This window comes from Eublepharis macularius, chromosome 4 (genome assembly GCF_028583425.1).
Source record: "Eublepharis macularius isolate TG4126 chromosome 4, MPM_Emac_v1.0, whole genome shotgun sequence".
Lineage (NCBI taxonomy): Eukaryota > Metazoa > Chordata > Lepidosauria > Squamata > Eublepharidae > Eublepharis > Eublepharis macularius.
The window spans coordinates 118,720,261-118,739,147 of record NC_072793.1 but is presented as its reverse complement, the minus strand read 5'-3'; the positions used below and the strand labels follow the sequence as shown (position 1 = coordinate 118,739,147).

At 42.9% G+C, this 18,887-nt stretch overlaps 2 protein-coding genes and 1 pseudogene across 2 annotated transcripts in view; 2 read left to right on the top strand and 1 right to left on the bottom strand.

Annotated features, from left to right (window-relative positions):
• Nucleotides 1-5,886: 5,886 nt before the first annotated feature.
• On the bottom strand, nucleotides 5,887-9,784 carry PDE12 (phosphodiesterase 12). The gene is made up of 3 exons (XM_054976050.1): nucleotides 8,471-9,784; nucleotides 7,749-7,827; nucleotides 5,887-6,984 (listed from the first exon to the last, which is right to left on the bottom strand). The coding sequence occupies exons 1-3, from the start codon at nucleotides 9,713-9,715 to the stop codon at nucleotides 6,542-6,544; spliced, it is 1,767 nt and encodes a 588-aa protein (XP_054832025.1). The 5' UTR covers nucleotides 9,716-9,784; the 3' UTR covers nucleotides 5,887-6,541.
• Nucleotides 9,785-9,909: 125 nt separating this feature from the next.
• Nucleotides 9,910-11,332, top strand: LOC129327636 (DNA-directed RNA polymerase II subunit RPB11-like; annotated as a pseudogene).
• Nucleotides 11,333-17,565: 6,233 nt separating this feature from the next.
• DNAH12 (dynein axonemal heavy chain 12) overlaps nucleotides 17,566-18,887 on the top strand; it is a 176,388-nt gene continuing 175,066 nt past the window's right edge. The window contains exon 1 of the mRNA XM_054976049.1: nucleotides 17,566-17,735. Within this exon, the coding sequence (XP_054832024.1) occupies nucleotides 17,566-17,735 (170 nt within the window). The remainder of the gene's footprint in view (nucleotides 17,736-18,887) is intronic.

Genomic DNA, 18,887 nt, shown 5'->3' with positions numbered 1-18,887 from the left:
GTGATTTTTTAAAAATTTGGCCAAGAATGTTTTGTGGTACATTGGTTTGAAAAAATACGGTTGTGTTTACTTTGGAAAGCAACATCTCCACTGAATATTAATATTTTTCTTACCTTGATAAAATCAAAGTGAGCTTTTATTTTGAAAGAGGAAGTAATGCAGCAGCCTATTAAGTCTGTGTACAGCATGAGCACAAAAATACCTACTATATCAGAATAGTGGTCTTTATCTAGTCCAGGATCTTACTTCACGCAATGGCCAACTAGTTGCCCTAAAGGGCAAATGGCTGAGACCAAGGCATCCTTTGCCACTGCCTCCCAGCACTGATATTCAGAGATTTGCTGCTTCTGCATATGGAAACTCCCTTCAGTCAACATAGCTAGCTGCCACTGATGGACCTCTCCGCCATGAATCTATCTAACCCTCCTTAAAGCCACCTATGCTTGTGGCCAAAACTCCTCCCTTGGCAGTGAATTCCACAGATAGTCATTGAGTAAAATGCATTTTTCCATTTTATTGTTCTGAATCTATTTCCCAACAATTTCATTGGAAACCCCTCTCCCAAGTTCTAGTATTATGTGAGAGGCTCCCTGTACCTACTTTCTTCTCCTGATGCATAATTTTATAAACTGCTACCATGTCTCCCATTAGCTGTCTTTTTTGCAGACTCAAAAGTCCCAGGCTCCAGCCTTTCTTCATAGGAAAGGTATTGCAACCCCTTAATTATTTAGGTTGCCCTGCCCCTTGTACTTTTTCCAGTTCTGAGATACAGTGACTGGAACTGCACACAGGAGTCCAACTGAGGCCGCATTAAAACTTTATACATGGGCATTACAATACTGGCTGTTTTATTTTCAGCCGCTTTCCTAATACTTACTATGGTGTTTGCCTTTTTCACTGCTGCCTTAGAATGGGATGACATTTTCATTGGCATTTCAACAACCTCAAGATCTCTTTCAATTTCCATCTCAGCCGTTTTAGTTTGGTCACTGCCCTAATGGCCATTAGGAGGTTGTGCCCCCTCCCTTCTGGGAAGAACATTGAAAAGGAAGGACCAGCCAGGACCAGCCATCAGACAGGCAAATGAACAGACTATGCGACTGTGGTGTAGGCAGTGTGGAGATTATATCACCTGACTTTTGAATGCAATTTTTTCTCGGAATCTTCATTTTTCCTTTGCTCAATACAGAACATATGGAGACATGACCTATTTTATTAGAAGATAATAGTAGACCCATCCCTGTTTTAGTTGGGAAATTTTATGCACTTGTGACTGATTTTTGCAATAGTTTTAAATGTGGCCTAGTTTTTATATTTTAGTAGTCTGCTTAAAACTATTAAGCAGTATGATAGAGAATATTTCCTAGCATGGAGTTCGCCTTTTTCATAAGCTCACTTTCCTCCATTGTGAGAACTGTCCCTTTATTCCTACTCCTTGCCATCTAACCAATTTTTTATCCATGAGAACAATTCTTTTATGCCATGATTGTAGATCTCCCTAAGCTCTACCATTATAACCTAGATCATGCTTTATCAGTTTCACATCTGATTCTTAATAATGAACTCATTAAATCATGGGTAAATGCAATCTTTGGTTGAATGTGATAGGGCCTGTTACTGTAGTTGAGTGATGCTTCCTCTTTCTTGACTAGTCTTCCAGATGATGCAATTCATGTATGTAGGTCATGTGCCTTGATAAGCAGAAGTAGATGAACAGCATCACAGTGTGTGATAACCCTGTTATTTCATCTTGCTGTACATCCTATAGCTTGAAATAGTATGAAAGTTCTTATACCTTATTTTGACCAATAATATCCCAAATTGGGTATGTGTGGAGGGAGGTGCTTGTGTGTGGAGAAACATGATTAAAGGGGTGTGTGTGTGTGTGTGTTTCAATAGGGGAGGTCCAGGGCTCAGTATCCTCATGCTGGAAAATAAAGGTGGAACAAATGCTCTGAAAAGCTATCTTGAAAAGCTAAAGTAATATACAACCTTTTCATTAACAAGAGGTACTTCTGACTATTGAAAAATTTGCCAAGCTACCCCACCCCCATTTACTAAGTTTTGGTCTGTCCTAGAAAGAGAGCATGTGTTAGGAAAACACCTGAAGTGAAGCCATCAGCTAAGTGGCATGGAAAAATCATATGAAATAAAAACTTCCTTTAAAAAATGTCTAGAGCAGATCTTTTTGTCATCTTTTAACTGGATTTTGTAAAGGATGTATGAGCTACCCTACAGCAGCCAGTGAACTATCTGTGGAAACCCCTGCTCTGTGGTCTTGATGCTTCTTCAATGTGAAATAAAGCTAGTTGGAGTGTAGATAGTAAATCTTCATTACAGCGCACCCCTGATCTTGTGTTGATTTAACAGAAAATACTGTTTTCCTCTTCAGTAGATCTTTAATGTGGAGGAGGACATTACAACTTAGATAGATGACTAGTACACACAAGCAACTACTGTTTCTGTATGGATCTCTGTTACTGATACATATAGGAAAAAAATACTTGGCTGATAACTCTGCTAGTAAATACTGTCCCAATTCTTTTTTCCTATGTGAAATGTTCTCTTGAAGAAAACTGGAAAGGAGGGCTGTTATTAATAGTGGTAATTCACAATCATGAAGGGAAACATTACAATTTAACATGCTGGTATATGTGGATTGTAGCAGGTAGTACAGGACATAATTACTAACTTTAAATGAGACCCAGATTTGAAGACTTATGCAGTTAACAAAAACTGCATGACCTTGGGTTAGTCTCTGCCTAACTTAATTTATGAGGATAACCATTTGTACATTTTTTTTCACCCAAAACAAGAATTGTGCTTTGTGGCATTGATGGGCTAAATGGTCTGGCTGGAAAGCATGCCCTAAGAAAATGGGAGCTGAAAGCAAGGTGCAGTTACAGAAATTACACTGCCGCTTGAAAAGTGGCCAGATTTGGCCTAAACTTTTTAGATCTTAAAGGTAACAAATGCCAACTCTATGAGGTTTAAAATGCAAGGCATACTGGGTCATAGTTTAAGTTCCAGATATCTCAGGTCAAGATACATACAGTTAAATTGACATAGTGCTGTCTAACGTAAAGACCTCCCTAGAGTTGGAATACCTAGGCTAAATAAAGACCCTTTTCTTGGTATCAGTTCCTCATGTAGAAACAAGGAATAGCAGAAGTAACAGATCATGCAATGCACTTATTCACATTTAAAAAACAAAACTGCAAAAATAATACATGCAGAACTCTGGAAATCAGTAACTCAACAGTCATTACCCTTTTTCCCTGCTGCCCAATAAACGTTATAATAAATCGAGAGAGGTTTCAGGTGCATCTTTCAAGTATGCACAATGGAAAGTCATTTTAAATGTAACTTCAGACACTCTAAATAGCACACCTCAGAAAAAGATGACTTTAAATAGGAAACTGGTGTTGCTTTTTTGATATGGTTATTAAGCCACCTATTCTAGCCTTGCTACAGTTTAGATTTTCAATGATAAGACAGCAAACATCGGCAGCTCTAGTTGAAGCACTACTACTGACCCATGGAACTTCTGTCCAGAATTAGTATACCCTCTAGAGGTCTTAGATGATAGTGATGCCCATGGGACTTTAAGGACCTCTAATTCTAACTGTAATAAGCAACGTTTCTCACCTCATTATTGCAAACGACATGAAATTTAGAATACTGTTTATCTTCTGTGCGATAGTATAATGCAGCAATTGAACTCTTACTGGGTTCAAAGGAAGAGATTAGCAAAAATGGTTTGCATTACCACCTTCTGCATAGCAATCCCAGCCTTCCTTTGTGGTCTTCATCCAAGTACTGATCATGGCCAAACCTGCTTAACTGAGATCCATTTTATCTGGTCTATTACAGTGCAGCAATCACAACTAGTCAAAAGCTGTCTTTCCCTTTCTCTAGGTAAGACAAATATTGAAGCAAAGCTAGAAATGTGTAGACAGCTATTTTCCATTGTGTGGCACCTACTTCTGCTGGGCAGCAGAAACAACTTCACCAGATTGTTAGAATTTTCTACTGCTTGAACCAACTCCAGGTGCATTGAAGATTTTTGCATTACTAATTACTACTACTGCCAATGGTGTGCCAAGAACAAGACTCATGAAGGTTTATAATAGACAAGTTATGATCCAACAATGAATAGCAATGTCTAGGAAAGGATAAAGAATAAGCAGCAGGAATAAGGCACCAGCTGCTGTGTTAAAGACTTGAAGAGGAAAGCAGTAAGAAATATTAAGCAGCATGATAGAACACTTCAAGAATACACCGCAGTTCTACGCACACTTACATCCAACAAGCACCGCTGACCACAATGGCACTTTTGAGGAAACAGACTAAATAGTGATGTAAGTGACCAAGCACAGACAAGGAAAGATATAAGAGGCAATCGTCAGGACAAGTGAGTAAGAAGGTAAACAGGAGACGGCTAGAAACTTAGTGTTGGTATGTAGCATGACAGGGTCTTTTATGAGAAGAAGGAACTCTACCATAACCCTTCTTGATATGCATTCCAGAGATCGGTGACACAGCAGATGGTGAATCTGTAGGGCTTTTTAAAAAAAACCCTGCATATACCATATCCTAAAACCCCAGTCTTGTGGTACTCTAACAGCCAATATATTTACTGCAGCATAAATTTTTGTGAGCCAGTGCCTATTACCAGGTATGTGAAATGTAACTTGGCTGGCAGACGTGAACACATGAAGCTGCCTTCTACTGAACCAGACCACTGGTCCATTAAACTCAGTAGGTAAAGGTGCAAGCAGCGAGTCATGACTGACCCATGGAGGGAGGTCGCATCATGACATTTTCTTAGCAGACTTTTTATGGGGTGGTTTGCCATTGGCTTCCCCAGTCATCTACACTTTACTCCCAGGAAACTGAGAACTCATTTTACCAACCTCAGAAGGATGGAAGGCTGAGTCAATCTTGAGCCGGCTACCAGAACCTGGCTTCCACCAGGATCGAACTCAGGTCGTGAGCAGGACTTGGGCTGTAGTACTGCAGGGCCACAGGGCTCAGTACTTAAACTCAGTATTTAAACTCAGCACTTAAGCTTAATCTCAGTACTGTCTGCTTATACTGGCAGCAGTTCTCGGGCAGAGGTCTTTCACAACACCTATTATTTGTTCCTTTCCACTGGAGACCAAACCTTGGACCTTCTGCATACCAAGCAGATGCTTTACTACTGAACTAGTCCCTCCCCACATATACATTGTTATAAGGGGAATTTACTACAAAATAAATGCCAGTTATACAATCAAGAGATAGGTATGTTGCATTACTATGCACAGCAATGTACAAAAACAAAGTACAACATACTACCCCCTCCCCAATACACAATCAAAAAGTACACCACTCCTAAGTTGTCATACACACATGTGCTAACAATTTGTATATCTATTTAACTGGACTCAGGCTCACAAAAGTTTATGCCATGTTACATTTGTTAATGTTTCAGATGCTGCAAGACCATTTTTGTTGCAACATACTAACACTCAACTACTCTGAAAACGACCATCAATATGCATTCTTATGCAATTCTGTGCTTCTATACCAAGAACAAATCTATGGCAATATCCAAAAAATTGTAGCCTGGTTGACAGGCCAGCATTCCTATCTTATTACTATCTCTTTTGGTACTGGTAAATACAATGGTTCATATACACATCGAAGCCATATACAGAGTTCCCTCACATCTTTCACTATAGCAGCTAAACAGTATTTAAACTATTTTTAACAGCACAATTCAATGTATGTAGATATCATTTATCCTATAAAACAGAAATTGTTCTTTAAAAATTGAAAAATCCAAAAGACATGAAAACTAGAAAAGCAACTAATTACAACCATAAGAGACAGGCAGTGGCATGATATTTAAAAAATTGTTTATTTATGTAAGACAAAGCAGCAAAGATTTTTACAATCTCTGCATATGTTATCATATCAAGAAAAAATAAAACACTGAGATGTAGACATGATTTTTATTTAAACACACCAGTTTTGGATTACATTAAGTAGATGTAAAATGTTTTGCAGAGAAGGTAGTTGCCATTTTTTTGGAATCTGAAATTTAACAAGTATGGTTTATAGTAGTAGCATACATGTTAACAGTTTGGGCAACTTACAAGAGTACCTTCTCAAAAAGTAACACCAAGACTGACTGGGCATGCTACCTACTGAGAATACCAAAACCCTTCTATCTGTTCCAATTCTTATAAAAGGAGCTAACTTGCCCACTATTTTAGACTATAATTTAAACAAAATACTCTTAATCACCATGTAAAAACCACCTGGAAAAATTTTGGTAATCCAACTTAGCATTTAAACATTAGCTGCTTTGCTTATCAGCATAAGCACTCTGGTTACAATTATGACCTGTAACAGGGTGCTGAAAAATCTGCCATTATGTCACTGACAGGCATGTGAACATTTTTATCTTTTATTGTAAAAACTCATATTTAAACCAGAATTTAAGCGGAATCCTCCTAAATTCCTGAATTGGAATAAAAGCCAAGAATTTAGCCTATTTCCACTTTAAATCACATATTAGTGCTATATGATCGGACGGGTGTGAAACACTCGGTAAGGCTTGGTGAGTGGTTACTTCTTCATGACTCGGCAGTGGAATTACTTGTTCAACCTCCAAAGCATTCACATCAATGAAGATGTAGTCCAAACATCCATGAAAGCCACCAACATAATTAGTGTAGGCTGGCTCTCCACAAGCACTTTTAAGCTTGAGTGGATGGGTCAGAGATATTCTGCACTGCTTTTCTTCTCCATTTGAACCCCAGTCCTCATGATCTTCAGCAATACTACCATTACTGATAAAACTATACATTCCAGTTGAAGGTGTGCCATTAAAATCCCCACAGAAGATCATTGGTGTGTCAGGATACACATTGTGTGTTACATGCCTAATATGAGACAATGCTACAGCAGCCTGGATCAGACGGATGTTTCCACCTAAAAGCATAAGAGAATGAAGGACATTAGCTTTTGATTTTTAAAATTGTGAATTGGAATGATTTAAAATTCAGATTCAGATAACTCATCTTCCACTCTGTTCCTGGAGTTCTCCTCCTGTAAATGCAGTACCAGCCTTAAAGAAGCCAAGAACAGTAAAAGCTCACTGGCACGCACAGAGAACTGGGATTCCTGGTTCACTCAATACACCAATTAATAAAGCTAGCAGCATAGCACAAAGTAGATGGCAGCCAGGACCCAACTCAGTCAGTGTGCACAGCCTTCTCTGCCACCTGCTCAGCATCATTGCAGCAGCCTAGAACCAGGAGGGGACATGCTACCTGCTCCTCTATCACCCACTGTCGAAGGACAGCAAGCAGTGGAGAAACAAGGAATACATTCGGCAGCAACATCGACTACAGGGACCCAACCCTTGGCCAGGATCTGAGGCCCACTCCTCCTTCACCTGCTGTCACTGAACAAGAGGAAGTTGTGGAAAAGGCTGCAGTAAGGCATGCTGGTAACAACAGTTTTCACTGTACTTAATTTGCTCTAAAGTGGTCTTGTTCAACAGTGCTCTACCCCCCAACCCAAAGTGTGCTTACCTCCTTCTTTCCTTCAGTTAATTTAATTTATTTTCTGTCAGTTACAATGTACAAAAAACAGAACATGAATTTCTCCTCTCTTGCTTGCATTTCTATCTCACTACCTGGTCTAAAAACAAACGTTCAGGATGGTTCATAAATTACAGATTTAAGAATTACCTTTTGGGTGCCAGTATAAGTGGGTATTGGCAACACAGATCTTTCTGGAAGGATCACTCCTGCACTGAAGAACTGAAACCTACAAGAAACACTCTTATGAGTTCTCATATTATAGCATTTTCAATAACACACTACACCTCTGAGAAGAATTCTGTGGCAGCTTAAGGGGCCAACTTGTGCATGAATACCCTGATAACTTCTCCTAAACAAAGGTGCTCCTTCTTCATCCCTCTCCATGCTTATCTCCAGCATGTGTAAAATAAAGCTTTGCTCCTCCCAGGTGACTTTTTTGAGTCTTATTCCATGAAACAGAATACAATTCTAGGTTTGAGTTATTACCAGCAACATACCATTAAGTTGTTTCTACATCAAAGCCACACTCTACAGGGGAACAGGGGCTAACAAAAATTAAAAGAACTGAAATATATCACCTTAAAACAGTTATGGCAGGTAAAGACACCCCTGCCTGTGTTCCATTCATACCCAGTTGTAGAGGAACCAAACATAAGGGAAGGTAGTTTTCCTCTTTCTTTCTTTAATAGATGTTTAGATGCATTTGTAGCTCTTCTATTCCTCAGAAGCTGCCTCTCCATTAAAAGTCCGAGGCCCGCCCTCCTTCATTTCTGGTTCCCTCCTACTTTGTTTCCTCACACCTGCTGTTCCTTGCCCACCCGGTTCCGTTTGCCCCTTCGGCCTGTTCCTAGAGGCAGATCCACTCATACCTGCAGGGCGGATGATCTCTGCTGCACCTTCTCCTGCACCTGTGGATAGGGGGCCAGCCGGTCTCTCAGTTCTCCGTGCAAGGGATCTTCCAGCAGGGCCTGGTTCAAGGCAATGTCGTGCTGGCTGAGGAGGCTGAACTTGTCCCTGCGGTAGAAAGTGGCCAGCCCCTCGTGCTGTTTCTCCTTGAGCCTGAAGAGCCCCTCCAGGCCGAAGGCGTCGAGCGCAGGGCCTAGGCTGTCCGCGAAGACCGACCTGTCCACTTCCTGCAGGCAGATGAGGTCGGCGCTGTAGCCGGCCAGCTCCTTCTTGAGCAGGTTTTGCCGGTAGTCGAGCTCCAGCGAGTAGGGCGCGCAGTAGGGATAGAGCACGGTCCGGGAGAGCTCGGTCTGGGCGTAGATGTCGGCCAGGATGTTGTAGGTCACCGTGCGGATGAGGCCCGGCCCAGCCACTCGCTTGGTGTAGAGGTGCCGCGCGTCGAAGGTGCAGGCGCCCGGGCCGGCCTCCACCGGGCCGCTGCTCTCCACCTCGCGGGCCTGGCCGTAGCGCCGCAGCCCGTTGCCCGGCGTGCAAACCAGCTTGAGCCGCAGCCCGATGTGCCCGTTGCTGGGCGTGAAGACGCGCTCGGTGCCTCCTGACGCTTCCACCCAGCCAGCCGTTGCGGCCGCCGCCGAGACCGCTGGCTCTGCCTTCTGCTCCTGATACCAACGGAAGAGGCAGTCGGCGGGGGCGCCGAACTCGGTGCGCAGCTTGGGGCACACAGGGAAGCCGGCAAGGAGCGAGCGCGGCAGCTGGAGCTCCGTCAGGGCCGGAGGGTTGCGCTCCACGCGGTAGCGGGCCTCGCCGACCTGCAGCACCGCCCCCTCCTGCCAGGCCTCCGCGTTGGGCACGTCGTCGGCCACGGCCTGGCCGTCCTGGGAGAAGAGGCGCACGATGGGCGGCGGCGGCGGCGGCCCACTCTCGGCCCGCGCCTTCTTGCTTTTCTTGGCCGCCTTGGCGTGGCCTTTGTTGGCGATGCGAGCCAGAGCCCGGCCCAGAGGCTCCGCCTGGTCACGCTGCACGTGCCGGGCGCTGCCGTCGGCCAGCACGAACGAGACGCTAAGCTTGGGCTCGGCGGGCACGCAGCGCACCACGGCCCGCTCCATGGCGGGAGGGACGCGGCTATGGGGCCCCCGAGCGCCCAGCCGCAGCCTCCTGGGTCTCGGGCTGAGAAAGGCCCTCAGCGCCCCACACAGCAGACGCCGCATGAACCCCGCCGGGCGCCACCACGCATTCCCTCCGTTGCCAGGGCGGGGACAGCCTCTTTGGCTGCTCGCCCCGCCAAGGCAGACGGGAAAAGCCGGGGCTGGAGGGAGGGCGGAAGCGGAAACGTAGGGGGTGCTGGGAAACGGCGTCTGCGCAGTCGTGGCGAACCGCAAACGTGGAGCCTTTTAGACCGGAAATGCTGGTTGGTCCTGGCCTTGGTAGTTTGTTTGTGTGGTTAGTGCTCGCTGAAAGAAAGGGGCTCCGTCTCCGTTATTCGACCCTTTCTCCAAGGATATCAGGCTGACGTGTTTGGTGCCCTTGTACGCCGCTAAATTTTGGCAAAGCTGGGAGGTATATCAGATTAAGTGACGGACCATGAAAGTCGGCTTCATACCGTTAGAGCGGTGATCTGAATCCAGGTTCCCCTGGTCTGCTCTGGCATAGCGGTTGGGTTCTGAATCAGCACTCTGGTGGGTGGACTCTCACGACTGCCATGAGCTCAGCAGGTGGCCTTGAGTAAGTCACTGCTCTCAACCCCAGCTGCATTGGGCCAAGATTGCCAGCCTGAAGGTGGTTTGCAATTCCCAATTCCCGTTTTGTTATATAACGTCTATTTGGGCAATATTACATTGGACTGAAATAAGATTACATACAAAGATAAGCACAATTTAAAAATACAGTATCTATAATGACTGTTTTAGAATTACATATTGACAAAAGTCTACTCACTCACTAATCCTTAATCAAAAAGAGGCCAGTAGCACCTTTAGCAGTAGCAGACTAATCCTTAATGCTCCGGTTCCCATAGCACCCAAATGGACAGTACAATTTACAAACTGCTCTCAACCCCAGCTCCCCAGCTGCATTGGGCCAAGATTGCCAGCCTGAAGGTGGTGGCTGGAGATCTCCCGGCATTATGACAGAAATTAATTCTGCTGGAGAAAATGGCTGCTTTGGAGGGTGAACTCTATGGCATTATACACAACTGAGGCTCCTCCACTCCCCGAACCCCACCCTCACTAGGTTCCACCTCCCAAATCTCTAGAAAATTCCCAAACTAGAGCTGGCAGTTGTGGGGATAACAGCACTGATTTTGTTCACTGCTCTGAGCAGAGCACTAATCTGCCTAGAAAAGTGGTATACAAGCACAGTTATTATTAGTCCAACAACTACACATCTCTATTGGGCTCCCTTTCCAGCTACTTGCACGAAATCAATATTTCTTAAGTTGCAGTTTGCTGTGTCACACAAAACATGTCAAGAAAACGAACAGGGAGTTACGAATGCGCCTCCAACCTTTGAGTCCTTTTTGCTCTTCAAGGGGGTGGAAAAACATTCAATAAATAAGGATACCAAACTACCAAATGCCTGTCTGTTTACCATCAACAAGAAAGATACGCTTAGGAATACTATAAAGTCGCAATTATTGAAAGATCCTCAGCTACTGTTTGCAGACTACAAAGTCCCTCACCCCCTTGAGCATAAGATCATCATTCAGACCACTCCCAGCTACAGTCCCCAGGAAGCCTTCACCAATCACAGATCTCATAAGTGAGCTCTCCCTGCTGGAGGAAAGGTGGTAGGATGCCATAAAAGACAAACAAGAAGGGATTGAATAGTTAAATGCTGTTTAGTAACTACTTTGTAAATAACTAATTTTTGAGGTTTGTAATTCTGAATTGTTGCTTTGTTGTTCGCTTCCAACAAATTTTATTGTCAAGACTGCTGTATAGGTTTTGTTCAGTAATAGATGCAGGTTTTTGACAGTTAATAATTTTTGTTTTTAATATGTGGGCGGAAAAGAAATAATAGTGTGCTTCTGAACATGTGTTGCATACATTTTTCTCACCTCAGCACTGACATTCATCTGGATTTAGGGACTGTGAGAGGGGAGGTTTCTAGGTAGGCAGGCATCTTAGTACTTTTCTTACAAGTTCACTCTAGATTTTTAGTTGCCATAGCAAGACTACAGATGAGTGCACACCTACTTGGAACTAGCTGTTCCTGAATACAGGGAAGTTAAAACATATTATAACTTGCAACTGAAACAAGAAAGAGATGGGTTTATCCCTTCTGGTGTAAGAGTCACCATTCGACACTCCACCCCAGAATCAATTTTCAGTATATTTTCATCTGACCACCCTATCATTTATCTGATAAAACGAACAAAGCTAGTAGCCAACCATATATCACAAAACCATATGCTTTCAATCTAACCTACCTAATACAATTGTTGTGAGGATAAATGGAGGAGTGAACTATGTAAGATGCTTTGAGTCCTCATTGGGGAGAAAGCTACGGTGTAAATGAAGTAAATAAAAAGACCAAATCCCTGCACAAAATTCAGTATCTATCCACAGATAAATATATACTCAAAGCATCTTTTATTAATGAGCTCAGAATATGGTTACCACATTTTAGTTTCAAAGATAAAGGATACAATTCACACATCACACATGTAGCAAGGAGGCTGACATTCTTTATGTGGTCTTGAGCAAGTAATACTGATGATTACAAAAGTAGATTAGAATTGTGAGGTAAATTTGTGATGTACTTTGTATCCTTAGTGTGAGTGGATATTTATTAAAATATTTATTTTGGGCCTTTCTCTTCATTTACAAAAATGCAAAGCAGAATGAAATTCAGGTTGACTAAACCCAATTAAAAAGCATAGTCCAACCCAAATCTTGACTTGAAAATTAAGTTTGAAAATTAATTTGATGTAAATTACTACTTAGAGACCACCAAGGTTGCTGTGCAGAAGCAGGTAAGGGCAAATCACCTCTGATCGTCTCTTGCCTCAAAAACCCTATAGGGTCACAATAAGTCAGCTGCAACTTGATGGCAATTTTTACTACCAAGTCTAAACTCAGCCTGCCTTGTAGAACATATGAAACTGGTTTTGGTCTATCTTGTCCAGTAATGTTTACTCTGTCAGCAGCACTCTTAAATTCTCCAACAGGGACTCTCCCACCCCTGCTGTTCAAGCCGCAGCTAGATGTGCCAGAGATTGAAACTGGAACCTTCTTTTGCATGGAAAGCATGGTATTTCCTACTCCCTATGGCCTTTCCTGTAACTATATGCTATCACTATTTAGTTTGGGAATCAATAGTCTTTCAGTCTCAGCACAGACATATTTCTTGCTTTACAGTAAGCATGTTAGAGTAGTGGGCAGATATGACAATATCTGGATATGTTCTTTCATATGTCTATATTCTTGCTTTCCATGAATTTCAAGCTTGTATTTTAGGTAAATGTAATCTCATGATCTTCCTTTCGCTAGGATTAGAGCCTATGGGCAGATGTAGCTATTTAGATTTGGTCAGCAGGTCATCTGGAAAAAGTAACGATCATAAATTCTGTACCTGTGTCAGCTGTTGTGCTCAAGGCTTTATACAAACCTCTCATGTAAATCCATTAGTGCATGATGTACAGTCAAGCCAATCAGCAAATTAAAAAAGCATTCAAAAGATAATCCCTACATACCTATCTGTTACAGTGACAGGGAGGCAGATAAGTTAAAATGCACTGATTGAACAGATTAAAGCATAATCACTAACTTCCATGCTTCTTAATTTCAGGAATGTTAAATAAGGCCAGAGTTTGTGCTGGGTGCAGTTTTCATCAATATATGTAATTCTTAACGTGGCCTATCTGTGGATACTTAATCTGGAGACTGGGGTCTCGGGCAGACAAGCTAGATCTTTCTACAAACCTGAGAAAGTCCGAGGGTTGAAGAAAAATCTAATATCTTTAAATATATATATATATATATTTACATTGGGGATTAAAACTCTCCAAAATGATAAAAGCAGAGCCTGTACTTTAGTCAACCTGGTCTTACACCAAGGCAAGAAAGTTCCTTTCAATTGTAAACATTTTCTTGTGTTTTTACTTTGTAACTAAGTTTTAGCCTTGGAAGAGTTGCTTCTCAGAGACATCTCAAACCCTTAACAGAAGTATGGCTCCAAGCATTTAAGTGTTTATATTACAAAGAAATTCGACTGTTCTGTCACTGACTGCCAATAGGGTGCCATGTATCCTGGGAAATGTAATTCTGAAGGGATGTTTTATTAACCTTTTTGAGCTTTTATTTTGTAAATAATTAGTGCTAAGGTTTATAAAGTTATCTGATGTAACTGTTCTTTACACATATGAGCCTGGAAGTGGTAATATGTGTCTGAGCTTTATATAAACAATAAAACTAATATTTCTTTGTATCACTGTGATTTGGAGTCTTGAATATATTTGGCTAAGTGGCAGTAGGGGAACTTATAATTGGCAGCAGAAAATTTTAAAAGTTCCTCTATAAGAAATGAATACCCTCAGTGGCTGTTGCTAGGCAAAAACAATAGCATTGCCAGCCTTCAAATCTTGGTTTCTGTCAGTAAAAGGCAAGGGGAGGAGCAGGGCCCTTTCCAGGTTTGTTTTGGTTTTTGAGGAAGGCTTCATTGCGGCCAGACCTAGCAGCAACCACCAGGCAACTTGCTACCATCTACCCAACAGCAGTCACCCCTCAACAACCAGTATAATATACATCCTTAGCTTCAACCTTCCTTTTCTAGAAAACCATTTCTCTTTACTTTCTTTCAACTTCAGCATTCTCTATCTACATTTGATTTATTCTCTCCTGACAGTTTCCATGTTACTTTTATACAATTCTGTATGCCTGAATCTGTGTGTGAGTGTGCTTTCATCTCTGTCAAAACTATTCTATCCAGCATCAACAATGCTAAAATGTCCTTTGCTGCTTATACATCACCGCCGCTGGGATTTCCCCACTAAAAGATAATGGATGCTTGTATCGCCACCATCTGTTCAAGACAGGATGTTTGATTTTCCCCTCTTGCACCCACATCCAAACTACACTAAGAGATGCACAATCCATAGCCTTTTGCTGACTCCAAAATCACTGTTTGTCTGGAGGAACTTGTCTCTGTTTATAGACGTTACTGACCAATCGCCTGTCTGACCAACAGCCACCCCTCTCCCAGCTGCCTGACTACAGAGCGGAAAGCGCTGCTGACGCCGCGCGCAGAGCAAGCTGGGGGAGGACCTGTGTGGCGTCCCGTGGCCATAGCAACCGACCCGCCGAGGTCCGAGTCGCAGAGCTCAAGGCTGTCGCGCTCTTCTTCTGAAAGGCTTTTATCGTCGTCTGCCCCGCGGCAAGCCCCTTCCCTTCTGTGGCGCCGACCCCCGGAAAGGTGAGCGATCAAAAGATGGGGCATGCGTCCCACCGGTTGCTCTTTCGGTGACGCTGGGACAACAAGAACTTTTGAGAAGCTATTTGCACTACTGCTCTTCATAAAAATGAGAAAGCCCTCCGCGTGTGCGAGTTGGTTGGTCCTCATCTGGGAAAGGCATAAGCCGGGACTGAGCCCTGGTTTCGGGGCTCAGTTGCTCTCAGTCCTGATGCGTTGACAGGACTAGCCTGTTGGCGGCACCGTAGAGATTGAGACTGCATTTCTGGTTTCACACCTCTGGAAAGTGACTGGGTTTGCTACAACTCGGACTACCGTGGGAGACTAACAACCTGATCCTAGGCATGTTTTTCAGGGAAATATGTTCCACTAAGGTTGTGATCCTCTAAATAAGCCACATACAACCCAGTGAGACGTACTTCCAAGTAAACAGGCACAGAACAGGGTATAAAGGAAGTGATCTCATTCTTCCTTCATGGAGATATTGGCGGGGGGGGGCTGTCATCTCCCAAGGACAACTTATTTAGGGGTAGTTTCTGATATTTAATTTCTTTAAACTTGGGGTCCTTTACCTGGTTGAGCCTGTGGGCAGTATTGGAATTTTGAGAACGGGTAGTGGGTACCACCACAAAAAGGCTGCTATGGGGGTGGGGCCCATAATCAATCGTTGGGTTGTTCCAAGCCAAGCATCCTCCTATAACAGAGGGAGCTGCTTCTGAATGAGCAATGATGATTATTGGGCTCTTCTGAACTACCAGACATCATAATATTCATGGCTTTGTACAAAACTCTTTGGAATTTAAAATTATTATTTATGCAAATAATCTTTTATTGTTTATCCCAGAATCTCAGTTTTCCATTCCTATGTTAATCAATGTGATTTGTAATTTGGCCTTTAAATTAATTGAACAAAACCTGAGCCATTGGGAGACTATTGCACGGGCTATATCTGCTGATAAACATTTTCAGTGGTGTGCAGATGTCATCACTTCCCTTGGAATATTGATTCCTAGAGCTATTAAGTATATAATTAACAGATATTCAACAAATTGATTGCTGGTACATCTTTTAATCTGGACAGATAGGCAATTTTAAACCTGTCATTATGGGGTAAATACACTCAAAATGAATATTGTACCTAGAATTATATGTTTTATATGCAACTCCTTTGCACCTACTTTATAGATATATTAATAAAATTAATACTTTGTTTTGGAAATGTATGTGGGGTTCCTTACTATCTTGGATTTCTTTAAAGAGGATACAACTATCATTTAATGAAGGAGGATTCCCATTTTCCTGATCTTAGTTTATATCATAAATCATACTTGTTAACTTTTACTAATTATTGGGATTGCTCCTCTCAGTTGTATTATCCATCTTGGGCTCTTTTGGAGGCTTCTTGTTTGGTGCCCCTCTTTAAATGCAAACTCCCATGGATGAGAGAACTAAAAAATTGTCCCTTATGCTGTTCTTCTTAGCATCTTTGTTCACAGTTGTTATTCTCTACTAGCTAAAGCCCTCTCAAGTTTGACACAAGGAAGAAATGGACAATTCCAGTCCTTTCCACAATCTCACTTCTGTACTTTTCTTTACTTCTTCCCACCTCCACCACAGAAAGAGCAAAAGATTGGGACCCATAAGAATTAATGGTAAGCATTTACTTTTATTTAAGGAAAAGTAAGGCAAGTAGATTTTACTCACTTTAAACTGTGTCTGAAATTATTATAGAACACAATGGGATACACAGAGAATCAAAACCAGGGCATTTCAGCCCCATGTGCTAGCTCACAGTTTTGGGTCACACTTAGGGATCCTAGGTCCCCTAGTGGGAGCAGGGGATCCCCTGCTCCCACCCTCCACCCCCCCCGCCACCACTCACCTACCCAGTGGGGGGGTAAAGGTGGGGAACAAGCCTCCTGGGCATGCTGATATCATTGTGCTGCTCTGAGAGTGCTCCTGCTCTTCTTAGTGGGCCAATTTGGGCCCCCAAATGGGCCAAATCAGGCCCATTTGGGGTCCCACCGGCCTGCTGTGAAGTATGTGCGTACTCCCAAGCCTATGCAATGACAGAAGTGACATCATCGTGCAGGCGCTGGAGCATGCATACGCTTTTGTGCATGCATGAGGACCATCAACAAGGTGAGTGTTGGGTCTGCGCCCCCCCTCCCCCCGCTAGGAGGGTAAGAGCTGGCAATCTTAGTCACACTCTTGGATCAGTATGCACTTACAATGTTATGTCTGCTGTCAAACTCTGGATACACACAATAATGAATAGGCAAATGCTTATTCAGACTTACATTTATTTAATAGATTTTAATCCCTCTTTTTCCCAAAGAGCTTGGAGTAGCATGCATCATCCCTGTCTCTTCAATTTTATCCTCACAGCAACTCTGTCAGGGTAATTTACCCAAGGATACCCAGCAAGCTTCATGGTTGAGTGATATGAACCTGGGTCTCTCAGATTCTAGAGTATTACTCTAACCACTACATTACCTCAGAATTTCAACATTTTCTATCAAAGAAATCTATCTTATGCTGTTGTTTACTTATACTGTGAAAACATTGTTATTCATATGCTGACTTTTGTGCAAATGCGCTTAATAATCTATTTTTTCCTTTGCTAAGAATTATTTGCTTGTTATTTTAGATGTCAGCTCCAAATAAGTCAGCAGACTCTCCAGATGATGATGATGCATGGAACATTCATTTACCACCCATAGATTTGCCCTCCACATCCCAGGGGTTGACAGAAACACAAAAAAAGCTGTTGAAATACCGCAGAGTCAATGAGCAGCAAAAGATGCTTAATAAGATAATGTAAGTAACCATATTATATATTTTACATAGGATAACTTAGGAAAATGTGTCATTTGTGCTCACATTAGTTTCTGATCCTTAGCAAGTTCTGTGCTAGGAAAGAGCTTTTAATAGCACCTTGATGTGAAGACAGTATCAAGTAATAATAGTTACGTGTTTATTTACAAAATGTATACCCTGATCAGGCCAACCAAGGTGGATAACAGAAATTATTTATTTAAATCAACTTTTCTTATTTAGTTCAAGGTGGATTGCAAAGTGTAGGCCGATATGATCAAACATTTTAAAACATTGCCATAGGATATGAATAGTACAAATTTGAATATAAGCCGAATACAATCTGAAACAAAATGGGCAGCTCAGTCCTATGCCCCGAGGCAGTGTTGTCTCCCATGCGCCGACTCGTTTCAACTCGTTTTATTAAACTGGAAAAAGTGCCAATGTCTCTCGACTGGAAAGGGAGCTAAGGCATTTTGCGCAACCCTCGTTCTGCGCTCCCAGGGGCGAGGCTGAGATGCGGACTGCCTTGAGATATTGCTTCCTGGGCTGGATCTGAATGACACTCGCAGAGGATTACCGGGGGGCAGGGGCGGAAGCAGACATGCTCTGTCATTCGTCTCCCGGATGAGTCATGACGTGCCTGCAAGAGAAAGACACACAAGTGCTGCAAGTAACCCAGCCTGGTCCATGGCCGAGGCAAAGCCCACACTCCAACATCTGAGAAGATGCACATAGAGAGCGGCGGCGGCGGCAGCCCCACAGGTGCAGCTAGCAACCAGCTGATTCAAGATCCTCTGGTGAGGAAGCGCTCTGCCTTGGGGTGATTTTACCTTTAAGGGAGGAAGTTAGCCTCACCTGCCAAGCCTCACCTGAAAAGGCTAGTGGTCAGGCGAGTTCAGGTGATGGGGCAGCCAGCACAAATCAGCAAGCCGGACCGCCCCATCTCCTTCTTACCTGTAAGTGCTACCTTGCTCCTTACTGAGATGGAACTTCAGAGTCAGATAAACTTGAGTGGTTATTGTTAGTTGGCCAGACATTCTGGACTTTGCCTTTCTTCCCTTGAGCGAGTGCAAAGTTCTCCCAGTTTTCTCGCTAAGTCCCCCCAGTGCACTCAGTGCCTGTCACCATGAGTACCCTCTCACCTGACTCGTG